Below are 17661 nucleotides of genomic sequence, written 5' to 3'. Positions count from 1 at the left end.
TGTGTGTGTGTGTGTGTGTGTGTGTATACTTATATTTAATAAATTAGAAACATATAAATCATTTGATAAAAAATCAATATTTTTATATTCAATTTTTTATTGGATTTTTCTTGCATAAATTTGTATATCCATCTAATTCTTCTGAAAATCAAACCGAAACATGCCATAAAAAGAAACCGAATTAAAATAAATTATTCCGGATTGTAACCGAGTTAATTGAACCTTTGTTAGAAAAAAAATTAAAATTTATTTTCTATTAAAAATTAAAGTTTATTAATAATCGAGACCGCTTTTAGATTTGGTAAAAATCAGATGGTGTTCACCGGTAATTTACTTTTGATCTTGTACTGGCCCTTTCCCTTTTTGGAACGCAAAGCTGTAGCAACGTTCGTGTCATCTTCACTCTCTCGATTTTCCCGATTCCACAAAATCATGCGCGTTCAAGATTATGATCCCTGATTGTTCCTGTTTTGCCCAACAAATTTGTCCAAGAAATATTGGTCGAATGAAGCTGCTCTAGAAATTTATGGCAAGTTTTCTTGCATTGGTGGCCAGTGTGAATGACCTCTACTATTGTAGTCAGAACAGCGGCAGGTTTCATTGGAATGACTGCTTTGTTTCCTTGAATAGTAGAAATAGATACTGTACGAAGAATAAATGTGGTAATTCTAGTTATCGAGTTAGGGTTCCTGCGGCTGGTCACCCATGGAGATTACGTGCTGCCACGGATCTTCGATTTGTTGAGGAAAGCACCAGCAGGAACAGCATTGTGAAGAATCAGGTTCCGTTTATCGAAATCCCCGTCACTTGCTACCAGGTTCTCACTTTTTTTCCTATTCTTTTATCTTTTGCGTTTTAATAAGAGTATGTTTTTTCATCTTGATGAGATTATTTAAGGATTGTTTTACTAATTTATGATGTTCTCATTTTTTCCCTTCTAATGATCTTGTGCCTTTGGATAGTCTTGAATTTGGTTTGTTCAGTGGTTGCTGGCAATAAATTCGTTTTAATATATATGCTGTAGGATCGTATTTAGCTTAAACCCGGAATCTTGAAAATTCCATGTTTGGTTGGTTTGATTGTGACCCTCAACTACTTTTGTCACTCCATGTTGTCTGAATTGATTTACACATGATAAGGGCAGATAGCCTATTTTATACCTCCTTGGAAGCAACTTAACCCTAGTCAGTTGAAATTACTGGAGGAAATGATATATCATCGGCTGTTGGTTTCGCAAATGCTTCAATTAAAGGCCAGATAGAACGATATCTAAAATAAAAGAAAATATAGTTGGAGCTGATTTGTGGAACAATTTATGATGCAATACATCAATATTGATTCTACAATGCAGTCACAATCATTTGTGTGATTTGATGCACTGCATAATAGCTTAATGTTTTAATAATTGGATGTACTATGATCCGATGCTTCTGCAAAGCTTCTTTCACCGGGATTTTCTTTTCAAGTACTATTCTTCATAGCAATCAGCTCCATTTTCTGATTTTTCTCAGTTTGGTATGTGTACCCTCAGAAGAGTTCATTTTAACATCTAGTCTCTAGCAAGACTATATGTGTGTTAGTGATATCTGGTTTTGATAATATGGTGCAAGGTTGTTTCTATAAATGGGGTTTTATGCTTTGTACAAAGGTTTGTAGTGCAGTGCCCTCCACGACTTACTCATCGAGGCTTGCTTTTTAGTAGGCATCTGCCTAAATTACATTTAATCTTTCTATTCCAGTTTCACATTTTCACTTTTGATGTTGTATGCATTCAGATTCTTGGCGTTCATGATCAAGTGGAGAAAGATGAAATTGCTAAATCAGTAATACATCTGACAAATACAGAGATTGAGGAGGGTTACACAGAAGATGTTGTTGTATCTCGCCCTGTATGGATTGAACTATATGGTTTTTTCGGTGCTGAATTTAATTAGCTACATATGAATGGGATACTTTTTGGAGTGGTTTATTTTTTAACCATTTCTACTTTTTCATAGCAGCTAACCTTCATAGTTATCTTATTCATGTATTTGCTGCCGATTTCCCTCAGAAGGTTCTGAAGGATGTGAGAGATAAACTTCTATTTGAACCAGAATATGCTGGAATTATCAAAGAAAAGCAGCCTCCCAAATCTTCTCTTAAAATTCCATGGGATTGGTTGCCTGTGGTTCTTTGCCTTCTTCAGGAGGTATATCCCAGTCAGTCATTCTTATGAAATTTCTACTGATTAACTTTTGGCATATCACGACTTTGCAAATCCTCTATTACAATCCAACTTTTGCATGGTTTGAGGTTTATGCTATTCAACATTTGGACTTGGAAAATGTATTCTGCCTATGTTGATCATGTTATTCAATTGAATCAATTTAGGCAGGAGAAGAGAGACTTGTGCTTGAAATTGGACGAAGAGCAATGCAGCATCCATGCTCGAAGCCATATATTCATGATATGCTTCTTGCCATGGCCCTAGCAGAGGTAAGAAAAAGGTGGAGGTCAGAACCTTGAACCGCTTTTTTCCTGGCAGTGTTTTGTTTCCTTGGCTTATTACATGTGATTTTTTGAAGTGTGCGATCGCTAATGTTGGTTTTGAGAAGAATAATATTTCTCATGGATTTGAAGCCCTTGTCCGCGCTCGATACCTTCTTGGAAGCAAGAGTTCTCTGGGCAAGTTGAAGCTTTTATCTCAGGTAACCTTCATTAAGTATTTTTCCCCGCTAAATATGCTACGTTTGGTTGCCTCTTTTGTTTTGATGGATTATTATGCCATCCATTCAAGTAAATAAATAAAATATACAAATTGCCAGAACCGTTGAATAGAGAAAATAATTACGAAGATAATATAACCTTAATGCTGAAGCAGTCATTCCATGAGTAGTTTGGTATCTCAACAAGGAATTTTATTCGCGAGGTTATAGATGGTGCTGCAATGGAGTGGTATTTGTGACCCTTCAATACGTAGAAACACCACCTGTTATCTCTTCAAAGAGAAACACTAATGGGTACAATTCACTTGTTGCTATGAAGATGTTTACTAAAATCATATATCTGGAATTTTCTAGCTTTTATTGGTCCTTCGATTGGGGATATTTTGAGTTGCCCTTCACGTTTTAGTTTAGATTGCTACTGTTAGCTCGCCACTCAAAATTTTGCATTCAAATGTTGATTTTAGATTGAAGAATATTTAGAAAAGCTTGCTCCTGCCTGTACATTGGAGCTATTGAGGATGCCTCATACGCCTGATAACGCCGAACGAAGACGTGGAGCTATTTCAGCTTTGGAAGAATTGCTCAGACAGGGCCTCGATGTCGAAACTTCTTGCCAAGTTCAAGACTGGCCATGCTTCTTGAATCAAGCACTAAAAGAACTCACGGCCTCTGAAATTGTCAATCTTATTACTTGGGATAATTTAGCTATTACACGGAAGAATAGGAAGTCTATCGAGTCGCAGAATCAAAGAACTGTTATTGATTACAATAGCTTCTATATGGTTATCTTAGCTCATATTGCTCTTGGTTTTTCAAGCAAGCAAACTGACTTGGTAAACTCTTAGATTCCTAAATTAGCTTCTTATATATTCGTCCTAATCATAAAAATGTCAGTGCCTGCATATTTTAATTTTCCATGTTAGAAAAAACTGACTTGGATGTGATGGCTCATATCTGTCTTGTGAAATTTTCGAGTTTTACTTATGGGTCAGAATTATATAGATTTCTAATCAGTAGCATGGCTACTCTTTTGGGCCTTAGCGTATCTGTCCTCGAGTTATCAAGCTCCAAACAATGTTAAGACAAATGGTAGACTCGTGGGACATGCTCTCATTTGTTTTTTAAAAGCTTAATTAACAATGGCATGTTGTGTATATAGTAAGGTCACTCCTCCGGAATTTTGTGATCGGAATAGAATTTCATCATATGACCAAAAAGGTTGTTTTTATGAGATTATAGGTTCCTAGGAGAACAATTGAAAAACATTGAAGAACAGGAAAGCAAAAGGAGTGGCCATGAAATGTCTGTCGACCACGGTCATGTTATGCCTTACTAATGGGCTTTCTGGATACTAAGCTACTGTTTCAGTTATCGGAATTTGAATTAAGAGACTACCCTTATATTCTATTTTCCTTACTTTCTTGTTTACTTGGCAACTGTTGCAGTGTGGTGCATTGTGTCTGATTTTGCAATATACGGGATACACATACCCGTGGAACTAGAATGAGTTTTGATAGTTTTCATTTTTAAGAGATCACAGACTATATCTTTTCTTGTGTAGATAAACAAGGCAAAGTTAATTTGTGAATGTCTAACTTCAGAAGGCTTTGATTTAAAACTTGAAGAAGCATTTTGTTCGTTACTTCTTGGGCAGGTACACCTTTCTGATTTTGCTTTTGTGGCATTAGCTATTCTTTTTTCTTGTATTTTTTTTAACATGAATGAGTAAATTTGAGTCTCATAATCCAGAGTGATGAAGCAACAGCTGTTGAAAGATTAAGGCAATTAGTGGTGAACTCTAATCCCAGTTCACAGAAGTCACTGCAAAAGAAAGAAATCAAAGAAGTTTCAAGTGCAGACAAACCACTGGTACATGCACAATTATCACTGTATTCAGTTTGTGAAATTATAATGCCCAATAGTGCGGCATATGAAATAAGTATTTATTTAATATTTGAATTTTAGTAATGCTACTAAAGTATTGGTCAGTATCAGATATGACTTTGAACTGATCATAGTTGTTTTATTGGATAGTCTTCACACAATAGTTATATACCTCCTTCCCCTTTTTCTTTTCCAGGACAACAAGATTCTTTTGTTACCTCTTCCAGATATGTCCTAATCTCTGCGACCAGTTCATGTCAATGATAAATTTACAGCAAAAATTGTTGCCATCCTTTTCCTTAAAAAATATTTGTACAAGTCTGCATTTTATTGCATTAAAATATGATTGAGACAGAAACTCGGGAATAATAAATGAGCTAACTTCTTAATCACATGGTGTTGGTTATACAGGACAGGACAGCCATTGATGTAGTCATTAAAGAACATAAATTTAATATATTGTTAGCTTTCTAAATGTATTGTTGATGAAGAAAAAGAATAGGTAGAAAGGGAAATGTACAGCAAGCAAAGAAGTGATAAATGTATTGTTGATGAAGAAAAAGAATAGGTAGAAAGGGAAATGTACAGCAAGCAAAGAAGTGATAAATACAAAGGAGGGGGCTTATATTATAATTTAAAACTCCTTTTTAAAGTGATGACATTCGGTCAAATATGATATTTATCAGTTTGTTCATTAAATTCCTAGGAAACGTGGTTGAAAGAGGCTGCACTTAGCTTGTTTCCAGATACCCGAGATTGTTCTCCATCTTTGGTAAAAGTTTTTCATCATGTGCTCTAAATTACTTAGTTCTAACCGAGGTGAAGATTATAGAATTCAATCTTGATTGCAGACTGACTTCTTTTTTGTTATTATGGCTGAAACAGGCTGACTTCTTTACCTGGGAAAAAAGAATTTCTGGAAAAAGGCATAATCAAAGAACAGCTCCAGCTGTATCGAACATCAGGCATAGACCACTGGCCAATGCTCTTCCATTAGATCAAAGAGTTGAAGAACCAGTTTTGTCAACAGTATCTTCGTTACATCTTGGACCTGTGAACCAACTTGCTCCTCCTGATCTCCAAATCCCGTTGACAGAAAGCAAGGCCATTGATGGAGGATGTGGTAACCTACCATCTACTCAGCTGAAGAGAAGTTTAGGTGCAAAGCAAGGTGATGTTTTGAAATTTCGGTTGGGCGTAAGTCACATTCTTGGAAAGATGATATATGCCACAGCACTGGGCTTCATCTTGGTTGTTCTCCTCAAACTTAAAACCACACTATTCTGGAGGGCTGGAAATGGGACTAGATGGAGGATGGACAAACGGAGTGCTGATGCTAGCTCCCTTACATGGAGTGCAGATCCTTCTACGGATTTAAATTACCAATCTTTAGTAACGAGGAAAAATGGTATTACTAGAAAATTTCAGAAGTTCCTTTCTACACTTAAAGTGCATTCTGGGGATCACTCAGAAGCTGTTGATTTGAAAACAGCTTCCCTCTCCTCTGGCCTGTCATCCTCGATGGCATCAACTTATAGGCAGCATATGTCTGTAAAAGATGCTGAGATCCTTGTCAAGCAATGGCAAGCAATTAAAGCAGAAGCGCTGGGGCCTAACCATGATGTTCATGGCCTCCCAGTAGTCCTTGATGGTTCTATGCTAGTTCAGGTGACTAACTTATTAATTGTGGTTTAGTTACGCTCTACAAATTTTTATGCTCGTCACTCTAAAATATAATATTGGATCGTGTTTGTTTATCCAATGTTCTAAAAAACACTATGCGGTAGGAGGGCGACCACCTGCTGCCTAAGCGGTTTTTTTCAACTCTGTATATCTAATTCTTCTTCTATTTCATCTTCATATTTCTCCAACATTTCATCAATATACGATTCAAATTTAAATCTATGAAGCTTGAAGTTCATATTATGGTACATATTTTTTTTAAAATAAAATATTGACAAACATGATAGTATCATACTAATGCATTTGAAATATTCTGATAATAAAAATTAGTTTTGAGATGATGAGCTTTAATTTTCTTTTTTTAATAAAAAATATCCGTGTAGGCGGATATCAAGCCGCCTAGGCGGCCGATTTATGCATCACCTCTCAGAGGCGTCGTCTTGATAAAAATCGGGGCGGTGAGCAACTATCCACCACCTTGGCGCTGCCTTTTTAAAACACATTTGTAATGTGTTGCACTTTTGGTTTTAATTTTTTAACAGACTCAGTGTTTTTTTGGATTAACGGCATTGTATAACCTGTAGAACTTGGATGGGAAAATCAGTTTGACTATTGCTTTGAATCTCTAATTAACAATTAAAATAAGGAGAATAAATGTTTGATTGTTATTGGTATTCTGCCTCTATTTTCTCGGACAATTCTGAGTAGTGTTTAAAATAGTAGGTTTGAACCTTTCTGATCCTATCAAAACCTTATAGCATAATATCCTCATGTTTAACTGTTGTTTATTTCTGGTTTTCGACGTTTGTAGTGGCAAACTTTGGCAGATGCTGCAAAAGCAAGGTCCTGTTTTTGGAGATTTGTTTTATTGCAACTGAAAGTTACACGAGCTGACATTTTGACAGATGGGATTGGAAGGGAAATGGCTGAAATAGAGGTTTTCTTGGAAGAGGCTGCTGAACTTGTGGACGAATCGCAGCCTAAGAATCCAACATACTACAGGTAATTTCACATTTTCTAATTTCTATCAAAACAAGTGCTCGGAGTGGCGCACTTGTATTTTGGAGCGGGGCACTTGTATTTTTGTTTTGTTCTTTGATATTTGATGCATAAGAAAAGGTAGTTAAATGAGGTACTCATTACCATATTAAAGGCCATCTATGAAAGCACAAGCCTATTATGTTATATTTGGTTGAATAGTAGAGGTAGGCGTCATTTGCTGTATCTGGTGATTAACATACAATATATCTTTCTGCCTTAATTAGCAGTCATGAAGCTCTCTTTATCTTTCTTTTTTTGTTATCCGGGAAAAAAACAAGAGAAGAAGAGTAAGTGTGAATGATTTCAAATCAAGAAGAACCAAGGACAAATTTTCTGAACTCCTGTGCATTTGACTGTATTTTGAGCTAGTGAGAATCACTGTTATGTGGTTTCCATGCATGAGCATTCAGACACTTTTGTCTCGAAAGTCATGTTACCAACTTCCATTGACGACTGGCACACTGAAAAGCTTGTTTTACGATCCTTTCTGGATTCTCCTCTGGATTAAAAGTTTCCTAAATTCCAACCAATGTATTGCAGCCCCTATAAAATTCTTTATCTTCTGAGAAGGCAAGATGATGGATCGTGGAGGTTCTGCGAAGGAGATATTCTTGCGTCACAACATTTGATCAATGACTAATTGCAGCAGAATTTTAAATAACAGAGGATTCTCTACTCTCTTTTTACCTGTACATAAGAATATGTAGCTTATCCTTATTAAAGTAGACAGTTATTTATGATTTCTTGATTTTCTTACCATTGTTATTTTTATTACAAATTCGGAGTTGTGCTCTTCAGGATTATTCTAGGAATTTCATTTATTGTTTCTATGACTTGTCGACCTGGGATTGGTGCTCTTATTATCTTAGTTGAGGATCTGATAAACCAAAATTCTTATTTCTATCTATTTATTCAAGTTTTGTTTTCAAATAAATTATTTACCTGTCGTGTTTGTGTAAAATTTAAGTTATTGTATCTTGTAATTTATTTAGGTCTAGCAGGGAATTAAATTGCAATTAGGTTTTGTCATTCATGCCTGCTATACTTTGCACAAACGGATTGAATTTTGGTATTACCTAAAGATGGGAGTTAAATAACCTATCAATTTCATCGTCCACTATTTTTTTATGTATATATATATATATATATATATATATATACATATAAACATATATATATAATTCCTCCTTTTTGTATGGTAACTAACTTTGTTTTCTGAATATACATAAATTTTTTTCCCAAGATATCTCTATTCGTTCTACTATTTTTATTTTCATGAAGAAATTAAAACAAAAGAAAAACTCAAATATAAAATTAGCTAATGAGAAAATTGTTATCATGGTATTTTATTGCAAAATTTTAAAACAATATGAAATATATATTTATTATCTTAAAATTTGATATGCACGGTTACATGCCAAAAATCATAAGTTATACGTATAGATTTCCAAGAATCATTGTCCCTGGTACATGGTTCACGTGGCCGCATGTTTATATCATTAGAATAATTTTTATTGATGTTTGTATATTTTTATTTTTATATTATGAATTATATAAAAAATTTAATGATTTAAGTAGATAAAGATAAATATTTTTTTATAAATTTAAAATATTTTTAAAATAGATAATGTATGTTACATTAAATACATCAAAATTAAATAATTTAAAATATCTGTCTCTCAACTTTATAATATAGCAAATATAGATATTGATAAAACTTTAAGATATTGGATATATAGTATAAATATCGAGACTCGTATTTGCGTCATTTTCAAGAGAGTGGAATGTGAATGAAAAAGGTTTTATAGGCGTGTGTAGTCAAATGCGATTTATAAGATGTTGAGACGCTTCTTATGTTCTTGGTCAGCAAAGACCAAAGAGTCCCGCTTGCCAAGAGTGATTGAAGAGTGGGTGGGGTTTAACGTTAATCCATTCCGGAAATGGAACCCAATAATTTTCAGTTCCAAGAAATCTAACAACCCTAATTAATTCAGCAGAGCAATTCGCATTTCGATCGGCCGGATCGATCGATTACAATGGGGGCGGCGAAAGTGGAGAAATCACCGGTGGATCTACTCTCGTCCCAGGGAGTGAATTCAATGCTGAAATCCTTTAAACTGAAAACAAAGCAGCAGGAGCTCTTGATCCGTGTCACGATCCTTTGCTTGGTGTACGTTCTGGCCTTCATTACTCGTTTGTTCAGCGTGTTGCGTTACGAGAGCATGATCCATGAGTTTGACCCATACTTCAACTATCGGGTGACCCAGTTCCTGACTCAGAAGGGGTATTACGAGTTCTGGAACTGGTTCGACTCAGAGAGCTGGTACCCGCTAGGTAGGATCATCGGCGGGACGCTCTATCCTGGGCTCATGGTTACGGCTGCCGTAATTTACTCGACCCTCCGCTTTCTTAGGTACATTTATACATTTTTATTGTTCTTTTACTAAAGTACGAAATTATGTTGGGGATGTGGTTTTTAAATGTTCCATATTGCTGTGTTGGGTAACAAGACCGAACTTCAAGATATCATTGTTCCAAATTTTGTGCGAACTTCAGTTGCATGCGTGTTATGTTCAAATAGGGTTTCACTACAGTAATTGGGATACGATGTTGGGCAAAGCAAGTTTTTTTGTATTTTTTAGCAACAGCCCCGCTTTTTTCTTATGTATATGGAGACAATGATTTGCATTTGAAATGATGCGGCAGTTTCTTCATCTTGCATGCAATTCCTGTTGTTGGTTCAGGTTTGAGTTTTTGCCAGAAACAAATTTAGCTTGAGATGGAAAAATTAAAAAGATCTTTTTAGTTTACCACGTCTTCAAAATATGGAAGTTTTGTTTTTTCTGTTTTCAATTGACTTCTTAGCAGAAGGAACTTCTGTTGAATAAAAAAATATCCTCATGATTTGGAGAAACTCAGGATTGCATTAGCTTGAAAAATATGCTTACAAAGTTGAAGACAATTGTTCTAAGTTTGTTCAACAAGTGTAGAATTTTGTGAGAAAGAAAATGGTAAACCTTGTAAGTTATCTATAAGGTTGGAAGTGATTTTCGGAGCCTATCTTGATATTTCCAATGTATAATAAAATAACAAGAGCACGTAATTGAACTTTATCATGTGCTTGTATGTGCACTATTGAAGAGATTGTTTGATTTACTAGAATTAGAATTTATGTGGTTCGATGAAATATTTTTTCAAAGGGTGTAACTGCGTGTCCTTTTAGCCAATGTCACACAGGAACCATGAGAACATATAGTATTCTTCACTACGTCGAAAGAACTACATAACCAGTTACAGTCCTATACTTATGCACGTCCATTATATTTTTGTTTCTGTATTTGATACCACATGTTAGTTATATTTTAGTTTTATGATCATTGCATTTTTGATATCTTACATTTAAATTCGGATTTTTGTAATTTCGTTTACTCTTCTCCACTCAGTATGTGCATCTCTAATAGATTTAGTAACTATGTCGCTAGGTCATCATGGTTCTTCATTGTGAATGCTGACATCTCACGAGTTTTTCCTTCTTTTTCCAGGTTTGCTGTGCACATCCGTGAAGTTTGTGTACTCACCGCTCCATTTTTTGCTTCCAACACGACTCTTGTTGCTTATTTCTTTGGGAAAGAGTTATGGGATTCTGGTGCTGGACTTGTAGCAGCTGCATTAATTGCTATCTGCCCAGGTTATATATCGAGGTCGGTGGCAGGCTCATATGATAACGAGGGTGTCGCTATATTTGCATTACTGCTTACTTTCTATCTGTTTGTTAAGGCTGTGAATACAGGCTCACTTGCTTGGGCCTTGGCCTCAGCTTTTGGGTATTTCTACATGGTTTCAGCTTGGGGTGGTTATGTTTTCATTATCAATTTGATCCCGCTATATGTGATGGTCCTTCTGGTTATTGGGAGATTCTCGATGAGATTATATGTGGCTTATAATTGCATGTATGTGCTGGGAATGTTACTGGCAATGCAGATTCGTTTTGTGGGATTTCAGCATGTCCAATCTGGAGAACACATGGCTGCAATGGGAGTGTTTTTCTTGATGCAGGTACATTTTATGTTAAATCTAACTATTTATGGAAATGTTCACCACCCCCAAAAAAAAAAGTTATAGATATAAGCAGCTTGAGGAGCTGATCGATTCCTTTTGCTTTCATATCCAAGTGGAGTTAAACTTTGTTGTATGTCATGAAGCAGAGTTAATTCTGAGTCCTGGCGTGGGACACAAGTCACGCCAAAAACAACTGGATGAAGGTTATATTCAGATTCAAAAATTTTGCTTTATTGTTTACAAAAATAATCATCATGACTGAAACAATGGAATTAATCGCATCCGTTGATCTGTGGAAGCAGTGTTGACATGCAATTTAATATATATGTGTGCACTAAGTTTCGGAAGATAGTATATGCACGCGGTAGTAGTTGACTACAGAATTTTCTGGGTGCTGTCTTGGACAAGAGATTAGAGTTAGAAATATAATCGTATGCTTTAATTTTTAATATTTTGAAGGCCATTTACTTATCTTCCTTTTGGTTATTGCTGATTCACATAGTGTTAAACTTGACAATAATGATAATTGTGGGCTATGGCCACCGATTGCTGCGTTTGTGAAATCACATCCAAGCAAGGGTGGTAGCCTTCAGCTCATATGTAGTTCATATCTATTGTTGGTTTGTTTTTTTTATCTGTTTCCCCTCGTGTATACATGTAGAAGTCATCGGAGGATTCACTGTCAATAATCTAATTGCCATTATCAACTTTTCATGCAGGTTTTCTACTTTTTGGATTGGGTTAAGTACCTACTAGATGATCCAAAGTTGTTTCACGCATTCCTGAGGATCACAGTTACCTTTACAGTAGGTTTGGGAGGCATCGCTCTGGGAGTTGGAACTGCCTCCGGATATATTTCTCCATGGACTGGTCGATTTTATTCCCTTTTGGATCCAACATACGCAAAGGATCACATTCCTATCATTGCATCTGTCTCCGAACATCAGCCGACTGCATGGTCCTCTTTCATGTTTGATTTTCATGTGCTGTTGCTACTTTTCCCCGCCGGCCTGTATTTCTGCTTCAAGCGTTTGTCAGATGTGACGATATTCATAGTGATGTATGGTCTCACTAGCATGTACTTTGCTGGAGTCATGGTGCGGTTAATACTTGTTGCTACACCTGCAGTATGTCTCATCAGTGCCATTGCAGTCTCAGCCACTATAAAGAACTTAACTCAGCTGGTGAGGGTAAAAAGCAAGCCCGCCCTCGGCGGTCTGAATAAAGGAATAACTACCTCCAAAACTTCTTCGAAGGTTGGGTCCTTGTGCTTACGTATTCAAATAATCTTTTATGCAAGATATGAGGAATTTCACTGGAATATGGGATTATAATAAATGATTGATTGATATGATGATCAGTTCTCTGACTGATTTGATGGTAGCCTTATTTTTCTAAATCAAACAATTGTTCCCTGTGTTTATGTGATACACGGGCTTTAAGAATTTCAGAAGCAACTTCTGAAACCGTATGGCGTATGCTGTGGTACAGAAAATATTATCGATTGTTTGAATTTCTACAAGACCTGTAGGGGGATAATTTTGGAGTATTAATGGCAAAAATAGAGTATGAGCCAAGAAATATTTAAGAGTGGTCTAAAAGTGCTTCAGCTGAAAATCGATTATTGGACAATAGATTATCGATGAACCTGTAGAGAGATCTGGGAGCTTTGAAAGATGCCAGCATGGCAGCTATATGAACAAGCAAAGAAGTTGTGGAATTGGCATAAATCTTATTTGTTGAGGTGGTTAAGAAGGATCATATTCTTTTGGTTAGCATTAGAAATGACCCACTACGAAGTGGAGATAAAAATTTACCTAGTGTACAAGGCTTTGTTGGGTTGAAGCCTCAATAAAAGTTCCAAGAGTTCTTTCTTTCTACATGTCATCTTCTGAGGCTTCTGATGACATCAGTTTGTTGAAAACGCTGCTAGTTTTATTAGGTGTTTTGTTATCTTTCCCCTGGAAACAGATTACAAACAGAAATGTGTACAAAAAAAAGAGGTGACAATAAAACTATCCATTTTCAGCATATAATAGCTCCAAAAATAGTAGCAATCAAGAATCTGGAGAAAACATCTTACAGTAATTCTGTTTATCACATAGATTCTGCTTTGTATTTTAGTTACAATTGACATGAATTAAGTTCCTAACCCAGGGCTTATACCACAGAATCTCAGCCGATGTATGAGAATGAAAATCTTAGTTTATGTATCAATTCAACCACAATATATTTCAATTCTCTGCACCATTCTCATGATCTCTAACGTAACAAAAAATTCTAAAATATTTCTAGATAATGTTTGGATGTTTGGATTTAAAAACACTTGCTGTTTCATAATTTTCCTCTTTTTCTTTCCTACATTTTACTTCTCAGGATTCTTGGTATCATTCCTTCATTAGGAGATTGATAAGTATGAGGATTGAAATTAGGCAGGAAGGAAAGTGACTGTATTCGATGCCCTTACTGGTCACTACATAATAAGTGCTGTAATTCGTCTCTATACCATGCCTATTGTTTTTATAGTTTGAAATACAGTGAATTGATTAAGTCATCTGAAAGATAGGCTAAGTTTATATACAAAATGCTATAGTTCATGCACAATGCCTTTTATGTAGTTTGATTTGCTGAAGACAAATACTAGATCGAGTTAACATGTGACATGTCAATTTTGAATAACACATCACAATGTTATTGTTTTAATATCTGGCCCCTTTCGTAAATTAAAAATTAATGTGGCCTTCCTATTCAGTGCTCATACTGTTGTTCTAGCTTATCAAATTATTTTGAGATGATATTCAAAAGCTGTTACAGCATACAGGTGAGTAAATAATCTTACTTTTCTTTGTCTCATGACAGGGTTCACTGGATCAATCTATGCCATTTCAGAGAAATGGAGCTTTAGCATTGCTTTTTGGAGCATTTTACCTGCTTAGCAGATATGTAATCCACTGTACTTGGGTTACATCAGAGGCTTACTCATCTCCATCAATTGTCTTAGCTGCCAGGGGTGCTCATGGGAATAGGGTCATTTTCGATGATTACCGTGAAGCATATTTTTGGCTGCGGCAAAATACTCCTCAGGATGCCAAAGTGATGTCTTGGTGGGATTACGGCTACCAAATTACCGCCATGGGAAATAGAACAGTGATTGTTGACAATAACACTTGGAATAACACACATATTGCCACTGTTGGGCGTGCTATGTCATCCTATGAGAATGAGGCATACGATATAATGAGATCACTCGATGTTGACTATGTACTGGTGGTGTTTGGTGGTGTTACTGGTTATTCATCTGATGATATTAACAAGTATATAACTTGGATCTCTAGCTCATAATTCTAATTTATGATTGCTATTGTTTGCAAGATTGCACGACACGGCTCAGTCATTTTAGATGATAAACATAGTAAAAATTCTTATGAATTCAGAACTTGAAATTTCATGTGGTTCATGCTCATATATTTTTCGCATTGTTTTATTCTACTGCGCTACTGATCCAAAAGGTCTAAACAGTAGGAATAAGGTTGCTGGTTCTCGTTTCTTTATGTATATCTGCTGCTGGATTTGGTTTTAAGCTTGTGGTACATGAATAATATTTCTATCAATATGCATGTGGGCACACAATACCGCTTCCTCAATAATTTGTTGATTTTTTAGTTGCCTCTGCTTTGGGTAGTTTCAGTGCAGCTCACAGATTCTTATGTTCCATTTGTATCAGATTTTTATGGATGGTAAGAATTGGAGGTGGAGTTTTTCCTGTCATCAAGGAACCTGATTACCTTGTTAACGGAGAGTATCGTGTTGACAAAGGTGCAGCTCCGAAGATGTTAAATTGTCTGATGTAAGTAGATTTTCTTGTCTATGGGTTTAAATTTGATAAATCTTCACTAATGATTGTCATGGTTGTGGATGATATGTAATCATACATGTTTTTAACCAAATTTGCTTCAAAACAAGAGCCTCTGACAAGGTCTTGAGGGTCATATTCAATTTAGTAGTTGTGGAATCTTGGAGTATTGTAGCATATGCAAAAAAAAGTTCTAGAGAATAAGTATTTTTCACGTAGATAGAGTGGATCTCTTATAATCCGAAAAATCATGTCATGTCATGCGAGTATGTCCTGCATTATTATAGATTCCGCCGTTATGGCAGGCATACATTCATGAATGAATTATAACATAATTCTTGTGAAGCTTACTATCAGTGAATAGGTATAAAATTACTAAACATATGATACTTGACATCCTTAAAGCATATAATTTTTTGTGTCCTTGGTATTATGATTCTGTTATGCTTGTCAAGGAAAATGCATACATGCTGATAAAGTATAGTGGAGTGACCACCTTTATAGCTACAGTTTTTTGATTTATGATATAATGGATGTGATTTATATTTTATTGATACCTTTACAGCTACAGTTTTTTGATTTATGATATAATGGATGTGATTTATATTTTATTGATCTTTTATGATCCAACATTGATATTGTAGAATGCAAAAGGAACTTCTGTATCTCATGTTCTGAGCATATGATAAACGTCAGTGATGTTTCACTTGAATTCATGATCAGGTACAAGCTATCATATTATCGATTTGGTGAGATGACGACAGAATATGGAAAGCCTCCCGGGTGAGTTACTTGTTTAAATCTTTGCTTTTGCTTTCGCTTTTGCTTTTACCGAAGCTGTGAGTTGTCCACGTCTTGGCTGTTCACTTAATAGGCTAATAGCAAACCAAAGGTTTCCTGAATATGCAATCAAGGATGATGTTTTTTAGTCATCTATACTCGTTAAGTGTGAGTCTAACAATGTAGATAATGCCATGCATCCTTTTTCTATCGATGCAAAGCCTCTAGAGCTCGCAAGTGTTGTTTTATCTATTCACATCAATTGGACCTGCAGTGCACCTTACGCATCCAGTTGTATTTTCTTTAGTATTCACTTCTGAACCACGTGGATCCTAGGTGCTTATAGAATTTTATATGGGTGCTGGATATCAATAAATGGACCGGGAATGGTTTGTTGGATAATTTTGAAATCTGTGGGCTACTCAATGCCCCGACTCCTAGCAGTATCTGCCTGGATGTGTGAAAGTATCCCTTCTTTTTCTTGTTTCCTCTCAAATGGCAGTTGGCGGCAATTCATTTATCTTTAGTTGGCAGTTGGCACTTTAAGTTTCTGCGAGATCTTGTAAGTGATGGGATAACTAGTGAAAATGAATAAGGTAACCGCAGTCTTAATGTAATTTGTCTATTGTTTATTGATGGCATAAACATTAATGGAACCAGTCGACATTTCTGCCTATGCGACCTGGAATTATTATTAATATGAACCTTAATTATCTGTGTGAGCCTATTAGTACAATCATGGATACTATAAATCTATCTTGCTGTATGAGTTATATAGTAATGGTCATAGTCTTCAACAGATACGACAGAGCAAGAGGAGTGGAAATTGGAAATAAAGACGTAAAGCTGGAATATTTGGAAGAGGCATTCACCACATCAAACTGGATAGTCAGAATTTACAAGGTGAAACCCCCCCATAATAGGTGGTGATAAACTCCCCTCCTTTCTCCGTCTTGCACGACTGCGGATGTTAAAGTAGTGCTGAGTCTAAGGATATTTTGAAGTATACCATTTTAGTTTCAGTTTTGTAAAACATTAAGTTCAGGCATTTGTGGGAACTTTTTATATATATATATATATTTCAGATTTTTGTAGTTTTTCTTTTACCTCTTAATATATGCCACGAAGGGTGATTTCATCTACTGTTACTATCCTTGGTCACTAGACTCACTACTTGTCTTGGGCATGGAGAGATTAAACATCTTAAAATAATTTGTTGATCTTGCCAATAAATACATACATATGTCTGTGTGTGTGTGTGTGTGTGTTGATGTTTGAATGGATGGTCCTTGAAAACTCTAAAATGAACTGTACAGAATTTACAGTCGGAGCATTTCTTGTTTTCACTTCATCTCGAAGGGGAAAAAACTGAAAATAGATTGTTTAGCTCTTTGGCTCTCATTAAATTATATTGGAAGCATCTTTAATTATTCAAGTCTATCACCTTTAAAGTTATGCAGTTCATCTCATTGTATGATCGTATCAATTTATCCCTTTAACTGAGCGTGATATGTATTTAATCCGCTTGCATCGTTAATTGCATCAGATTTCATTTTGTTGTTTCATCTTGAGATGTCTTAATCTATTCTCTACCGTATGCTCTTTTTTAATCTTAACTATATGTATGAAAACACACACATGTTGCTGATATAGATA

At 35.6% G+C, this 17661-nt stretch overlaps 2 protein-coding genes across 5 annotated transcripts; both read left to right on the top strand.

The window, feature by feature from the left end:
• Positions 1 to 309: 309 nt before the first annotated feature.
• On the top strand, positions 310 to 8247 carry LOC140829389 (plastid division protein CDP1, chloroplastic-like). Of its 4 annotated transcripts, XM_073192583.1 has the most exons (13): positions 310 to 817; positions 1776 to 1889; positions 2051 to 2188; positions 2371 to 2475; positions 2565 to 2687; positions 3170 to 3538; positions 4267 to 4359; positions 4455 to 4574; positions 5296 to 5361; positions 5475 to 5997; positions 6082 to 6257; positions 7084 to 7274; positions 7854 to 8247. In XM_073192583.1, exons 1-13 carry the CDS (start codon positions 527 to 529, stop codon positions 7951 to 7953), a joined length of 2409 nt encoding a protein of 802 aa, XP_073048684.1. In that variant the 5' UTR covers positions 310 to 526; the 3' UTR covers positions 7954 to 8247. The 4 variants fall into 4 exon arrangements, with proteins under 4 accessions (XP_073048684.1, XP_073048683.1, XP_073048685.1 ...); XM_073192582.1 differs by having other exon boundaries at positions 2054 to 2188; positions 5475 to 6257; XM_073192581.1 differs by having other exon boundaries at positions 311 to 817; positions 5475 to 6257.
• A 942-nt stretch (positions 8248 to 9189) lies between these two features.
• On the top strand, positions 9190 to 17153 carry LOC140829388 (dolichyl-diphosphooligosaccharide--protein glycosyltransferase subunit STT3B-like). The gene is made up of 7 exons (XM_073192580.1): positions 9190 to 9726; positions 10856 to 11369; positions 12092 to 12628; positions 14232 to 14686; positions 15097 to 15219; positions 15949 to 16008; positions 16806 to 17153. The coding sequence occupies exons 1-7, from the start codon at positions 9350 to 9352 to the stop codon at positions 16933 to 16935; spliced, it is 2196 nt and encodes a 731-aa protein (XP_073048681.1). The 5' UTR covers positions 9190 to 9349; the 3' UTR covers positions 16936 to 17153.
• Positions 17154 to 17661: the final 508 nt, after the last annotated feature.

This window comes from Primulina eburnea, chromosome 4, assembly GCF_022965805.1.
Source record: "Primulina eburnea isolate SZY01 chromosome 4, ASM2296580v1, whole genome shotgun sequence".
Lineage (NCBI taxonomy): Eukaryota > Viridiplantae > Streptophyta > Magnoliopsida > Lamiales > Gesneriaceae > Primulina > Primulina eburnea.
The sequence above is the reverse complement of the archived record's forward strand: the minus strand, read 5'-3'. Positions and strand labels throughout refer to the sequence as shown.